Below are 7,211 nucleotides of genomic sequence, written 5' to 3'. Positions count from 1 at the left end.
ATGGACGTAAAGGTATCTATAGGGGACAAGGACATCAAGGAGGAGGTCAAGAAGGATGAAATGGACTCTTTGGAGGAAGAAGAAATCTGGAGGATTCGACGGGAGAGGATAAAAAATGCTCTGACGGCTGCAAGAGCCGCTGCGCGACAAGAACCAGCAGATTTGTATGCAGCTGCTAGCAGACTGGTGGATGTTATCAAACGTGCCGATGTGGAAGAGTTCATTTCCGAGATTGAAAGGCTTGCCGATCAAACAGATCCGTCCGCCACTATCATTTTCCAGGGGCTTCCGAGGGGTTCACTACTGCACATTGCAGTACTCGAAGGCAAGGGCGACATCCTAAGGCTCCTGCTTGACAATGTCCATGACCACTTCGTTGCCACCCAAGATGATTGGGGAAATACCCCCCTCCACATCGCCACTAAGGCCAAGGAAATTAAATTCATCGATATGTTGATTGGCCGGGTAAAAGACCTCCCGAATGTCGAGGACAAGCTCCTCCTGAGGATAAAGAACAAACATGGAAACACCGCTTTGCACGAGGCCGTGCTTACATGTGACGTTGACCTGGTGAAGCGTTTGTTGGGGGAAGATCCGGAGCCCGTGTACTTGAAGAATGAGGATCAGAAATCTCCCCTCTACTTGGCCCTTGAAACCCGCAACCAAGAGATATTTCCGATTTTATTTTCACTCCCACTTGACCCGTCGAGGATAGAAGGCTTGCCGCCCGTTCATGGTGCTGTTGCACATGCACAATATGGTACGTACTTAAATCCACAGGAAATGTCTAATTATATGTGGACCAAACTCGTTTCAAATCTGTGCAACCACTCTTCGTGCTTACCCAAATCTGTTGCGTGTGTTCACATAAACTTCCACACCTTGCTTATAAAAGTAGTTGGGTACCCATGAAGAAGTTGCAACTAGCCATATCATTCTCTTAATAAACAAATTATCTCCCATTAGAACATAATAGATCAGCTCAAATACATTCCAGACTCTAGGAATTCGAGCATTTGCCCTAAATCTGTCCCATTTCCGCCATGGAATTGGGCAGAGGGCGGGTTATGCGGAGCGTCCGTTGAACCGACACTTCTTTATTTATCTTTAAAATAATCATAATTTGATCGAGTATATATGTCTATTGAAAATTTCATCATAATTATCCTATTTTTATTTTTTCATAAAGATATATCATTTTAGTTTTTGTATAGTTATATAATTGTAATAATGAATCAATGTGATGTTAAATGAAAATTCATCTAGGTAATAAAATAACAAAAATGATTGGATGACATGCTTTAATTTATTATGAAGATAATAATATATTTTGAATCACAAATAAATAAATAATTGGTAATTATAAATTCTTGTGAGTCCATTCCTTCAAAAGTTTGTGACTCACAACATTCTATTACTTTGAAAGACTATTATGTTTGCAAAGTCCATAAAATAATGCATGTTTCAATTTAATCATGGATTTGTAGATTAAGGGAATGATTTTAATATCTTTGGTTATGTCTCATGAAACTATACTTTCTAATGCATTACTTGTACTTTATATACGTTTTGTAAAAATCGGAGACCGGGGCTGCATAAATTCTGCCCTGCATCTTTTTGCCCAGTCCGAGAAAATTTACTCGGTTAGGGCAAGGCTCCTCGGGGTGACAAGCCCTGTGCCCATTCGAATTATCAATTAATCCATAAATCAACGTATGCATAAATACATGCTTTCACCTAATAATAATAATTAGACAGTTTTAGATTATTCAGATTGATATAGTATATAGAGTTTCTTCAGCTATGTTGATAACACATCCCAAGTAATGCAAGTTGAAACTAATCTTGCAGTCTCTTTTACTCTATGCACGTAATTTTGTGTCCAATCGCACTTTCATTTTGGACTTGCATTAGAAATCCCAAAAAAGAAAATACAGAAGGTCCTCAAGTGTACTAAAATCCCCACATAAAATCTTACGACTACAGTAAATAAATCTCAAATGTTAATAGTGAATCATTAGGTGCAGATTATTTCTATAGAATTTGCACTTCTTGCACGTTCCGTACGCAAATAAGAACCTTATATGTGTATTTGATTTTTGAGAATGAGATTTTCGCTTGATCAAGATTGTGAAAGTACAAAGAATCATGAACTAGGTAGACGTTGAAATTCGACATAAAATTATATTCCTGTTTAGGAAAAATGCATCCATCTTTGCATTTGTCCACATCAATGTGGTGCCTAAAAGTTCATACAAAGCTCTTATGCCTTTTATCTTATTTTCTGATATTATTTTACCTTGATATAATTTGAATGTGCAAACTTTTAAATCGTCAAAACTCATAGATCTTCGACTTATATGTGATGATTATATACATGTGTGTGTGTAATAATGGCACCACATATTCTGAGTTGGGTCAATCGGATCCCACGCAACTCTAAAATAAATTTTACTTATTTTTTGCTTAAAAGTTTTGGTAAATACGCAATATCATAATTAAGCTTTATAGGTGTCCACCTTTATGAAGGTCACATTTGCTTTATACTTGCCAAAATTTAACGAACATAATAGAAATAGATCCATTCTCCTTTCCTTGATCCCCTAGCTACTTAAACGTCGTTTCCCTTTTCTTTTTTTTTTTTCTTTTTTTTTTTCTACTCATTATGTTTGCGGACTCTATAAATACTTCATAACATGGAAATGCCATATAATTTGCCATGTCATTTAGTAAGATTTTTACAGTAAAATGTTAGTACATCTCGATGCTGCATTTCTTTGGATGAAAATGGTCTGAAATTTATCTAAAGTCTCTCCAAAATACGTAAATGGGGTCCTTTCCAAATTTATCTAAAGTCTCATAGATTGTGTTCCATCATATTAGAGAAGGAAAGTTATAATAATTCGAGATTCATAGCTCAAAGAGCCATTATTTTTCAAACCGAAAATGGGTTAGGCAGACCTTTCAAAGCCTTGATTATTCAATCGAAATTATCACCAGTTTCAGTACCAAGCCCCAACTAGTTCAAATGTTTATGCGGATGGTGGTCCCTAATTTGGAGCTCATGATTCCAGAGTCACTCAAGATACTCAAAACGAACATGAAGCTTTTCGCAATGAGAGACTCTGGAGGTGGTAATGTATTCCATTTAGCAGCTTTCTGGAATGTGCCCCAAGTATTCGAACTCTTACAACCAGAAACCAAATATTTGGCTCGAGAACAGGACAACAATGGAGATCTTCCCATTCATATTGCGAGCAAGGGGGGTCATGTTGCACTAATCAAGAAGCTATATCCCGTGTCACAGTGGGTAAATGGGCAAGGACAAACCATTCTTCACATAGCAGCAAAATACGGGAGAGAAAATGTAGTGAGATATATACTCAGACATCCTGATCTGGGGGAGATGATAAATGAAAGAGATCATGATGGAAATACACCTTCACACTTGGCAGCGAAGTATTTACAACCTGCCGCTTTGCTTAATCTTGTGGTGGATAAAAGAATGAAACCCTCCCTTCTCAACCACAAAAACTTGTCTGTTGTCGACAGTGCTCCAGATCACCCACGACATGGGTTTCGGCCGGTAGGTAACATGAACAGTCACTATTTTATTTATCAACTTACCGGGAATTTCCATAGACTTATATCTTAGTTAAGCGCAGATCTCGTGTTCAAATCGTTAGTCTCGTAGTCAACGGGATTGTTAAAGTATCAATCAATTTTCTAGAATAGCCAAGACTCCTCTAGGATTAATAGCGCACAAGTCTCTAATTTAGCCTTAATAGGAAGTACTTAAATTTTGCCCATGAACACGTCCGCGGCTAGAAGCAAGTGAATATCTCTGGTAAATGCTGAGATGACTTGCTATATGTCTCGATTAATTGAGCTTATAAATAAGATCAGGGGTTATCGATGTTGCAATCTTTTTTTCTTAAAAGGCCAGAAGCCAAGGCGGCAAATTTGACCCCTCTAAACATGGCATAATCTCATTACATTATCAGTAAGTCAACCTATGACAAAGGTGAACCATATTCATTTCATTTGTGCCTCTTTTCTCATTTGAAGTGAACTTATTACTCTGGTGTTAATTCTTCAAACTGAGCAGACCCTGCATCTTTAGAAGTAAAAGTTTCCCTTTGAATGAGTACTCTAGAGTTCTTTCCCGTTATCGACTCGCTAACAATTTGTTCTCTCTTTCCTTTTATTTATTATTCCGATCTCAGGGTTGGGCACGCATTCTGTTATTAAGCGTGTCAGCTAAGAGACCAGATCTACTCATACTTAAGCCGGAAGCTCGAGACAAAGCAGAGGAAACCTTAGCAAGTGTGGTAAACCTTAGCAGAATGAGGGAAGATATCAATACCCTGTTGTTGGTGGCAACGCTTGTGACCACTGTGACTTTCGCAGCTGGTTTTGCAGTTCCTGGAGGATTGAATAGCTCAGACATGGCATCCAAAGATGACAGGGGCATGGCTACGATGCTGGACAATCGAATGTTCCAGCACTTCGTGATTTACAACACCATCGCGATGTTTTGCTCAATGACCTCAGTCGTTTGCTTCATGTTTGCATACCTGAGCGAAGTCCACGTATCAATATTCGCGTGCCTGACTGCATATGTGCTACTAGCATGTTCACTCCCGGCAATGTCTGCCGCTTTCTTAATTGGTGTCACCTTGACCGTTGGCAAACTCTCTTGGCTTGCCACCAAGATATCATTGTGCGGACATATTTTCATCGTCATCATCACAGGTGCTTTATCTTCGCCGGTGGTTAATGCATTAGGAGTCTCTGTCTTCCTTCTCCCCTGCCTTCGTCCTATCCGTCCTCTGATGTCCTTGTTTATTCTCGCTTGCTTTAAATTTTTAAATGTTGAGACGACGATCATTTCGGATGACGCAAAAGAAGACAGGACGGGGAGCAAGACCTCTGCTGGTCCACCTCTGGGTGGTGGTGGTGAAGATTGCTAAAGTATCTAATTTCAACCATCTCTTCCTTGGTGGATTTGGCTCATTCTATAGTTGCTTTACTGTTGCATTACATTAACGCTGATTGCTAAAGTATCTAATTTCAACCATCTCTTCCTTCTATAGCTCATATTATTAGAATAGTCAAATGGATTCCACAACATTTCACATGATATCAAAGTTAGAGGTTCTGAATTCAAACATCTCAGACCTCCCGCGTTATATATTCTCATATTTTAGGCTTGGCGTAAAGTCTAGCCTACTCACAAGGAGAAGTATTAAAGTATTCAAATTAAATTATGCTTCGGGCTAAACAGTTTAAGCTTTTAAAACGGCTGCATTGCAATTTAACAAAAGATTACAGCGATACATGCGTTATGCGATATGGATGAGTGGGTCATTTCATCCGTTTCACCACATGGAAATCAAATCTTTTAGTTTTGAACCGGTTGAGCCCAGCCACCGTGCCTTTCCTTTCATTTCTTGTTTTCTGAGATGGCGGCCGTTGGCCGTTTCGAGGACTCATCCATGGCGGTCGGGATATCGACCTCACCATTGAGGCTCGCGGTGATGGACCGGCTGTGCCCTCAGATCCGTAGGCGTGGCTCTCGTTTTGGAAGGTTGAAGCTCTCCATGGCAGCACTAGTGTTTTCTTCCTCTCTTTGGTTTTGCTTTTCAAAAATACACAATTACCTTTTCTCCAAAACGAATACCTTTCGTTTTTCCACTTTTCTTTTAAGCTTCAAAATGTATTTTGGTTCTTTTATATTTCAAAATCAGCCAACTAATGTCTTTTTTTTTTTTTTTTGTTTTCTTTTTTTAAAATCTTTTTAGGATATTACTTAATGAAATTCAATTTTAAATGATTTATTTTATCATTCTAAATTTATTTATTATATGAAAATCAAATTTAGGGCAAGAAATTTGAATTCTATGATACTATTGTCACAAGATACAATTAGTACCGATTATCTCCATCTCATTTGATATGCATTTCATTATTGTGGGGTGCGAGAAGATATCATGCATACATTTTATTTGCCAAACCCCTACTAAAGATGCCATTAACCTAAATATGAAGGTATAAATTCTAATATTATTTTGTCAATAGGCTCTTACTTTGGCAGAATTGATTTTTCTCGATGGAATTATTTTTTACTTATTAAATTATTTCATTTTCATCATCAAATCATTGATTAACATTAACTTACTTTACATAATTAGCTCATTTTTTTATTGACTCATACAAGTTTCTTTTTTCGTGCAAGCATATCTTTCTATCTAATTTCTTCACAACCATTCATCTTTCTTTGTAATCAAATCAATATATACGTAAATTATCCTGCTTTGTTCTTGTCCAATAAAATATGGAAAATAAACACACTATAACTGAAAGTACTTCAATGCTAATATCAAGTGAATTGAAATAGCTATATTTCTTTTATCGCAATAGGCAGACTTGAAATTTCAGAATGTGCTATTAGTTCCACTTTTCATGGTACATAGTTATACGCTAAACCTCAGTTAGAGCACGGTTTTCAGCGAACTTCACATGCTCTAGCTTTAATTAATTTTTTTAGAGGCTTCCTTTCTCTGCCATGCACCCCACGCAACGCTCAGATTTTTTATTTTACTAATAGAGCCAATCGTGGTGGACTAGAACATGCAAGTTTGACATTTGGACCCGCCAATCATGGGCTGTCAAGAAGAAAAATATATGTGTGACCCCTTCCGATATACTCATAAAATCGATTACCAAATACAAAATCTCGTATAATTTTTAAAAAAATACAAGATAATTATATATATATATATATATATATATATATTTCTCATTTATGGATTAGCTAAATGAATCAAATAACCTGTTGGGCTTGACAATAACATGATATTCTAATATATCGTGTTATTGATGTCAAATTCAACCTCCAAAATTCCAATATATTGATGAATCTATCCCTTTCGCCCCTTTGCTGAATATAATTTATTGTCCAATCACCGAATTAAGATCCAGCATTATTATACATTGCACATGCATGAATGTAGTTTCAATTTGATAGATCAAATCAACATATTATGTCAATTCAGACAGACAACTTTTGCTCTTTCACCCTTTCTAGATTTAAAAAAAAAAAAAAAACCTCTTAAAGGCCAAATGTATATACTCGGTACTTGAGACCCCAAAGTGGAATTGGGCATTAGGCAGACTCAGACAGGATTTTAGGCATTTGACCCTAAATC

General features: G+C 37.2%; 1 protein-coding gene across 1 annotated transcript; it reads left to right on the top strand.

The window, feature by feature from the left end:
- On the top strand, window positions 1-5,073 carry LOC104427127 (protein ACCELERATED CELL DEATH 6-like). Its single transcript, XM_039310007.1, has 3 exons — window positions 1-760; window positions 3,075-3,586; window positions 4,227-5,073. Exons 1-3 carry the CDS (start codon window positions 1-3, stop codon window positions 4,971-4,973), a joined length of 2,019 nt encoding a protein of 672 aa, XP_039165941.1. The 3' UTR covers window positions 4,974-5,073.
- Window positions 5,074-7,211: the final 2,138 nt, after the last annotated feature.

This window comes from Eucalyptus grandis, chromosome 3 (assembly GCF_016545825.1).
Source record: "Eucalyptus grandis isolate ANBG69807.140 chromosome 3, ASM1654582v1, whole genome shotgun sequence".
Lineage (NCBI taxonomy): Eukaryota > Viridiplantae > Streptophyta > Magnoliopsida > Myrtales > Myrtaceae > Eucalyptus > Eucalyptus grandis.
This window is presented reverse-complemented; position numbering and strand designations above follow the sequence as displayed.

Coding starts and splice junctions, on each gene's coding strand:
- LOC104427127 (XM_039310007.1), top strand. CDS start 1: ATGGACGTAAAGGTATCTATAGGGGACAAGGACATCAAGGAGGAGGTC. Junction 761..3,074: donor TGTTGCACATGCACAATATG/GTACGTACTTAA, acceptor TCATGATTCCAG/AGTCACTCAAGATACTCAAA. Junction 3,587..4,226: donor CACGACATGGGTTTCGGCCG/GTAGGTAACATG, acceptor TTCCGATCTCAG/GGTTGGGCACGCATTCTGTT.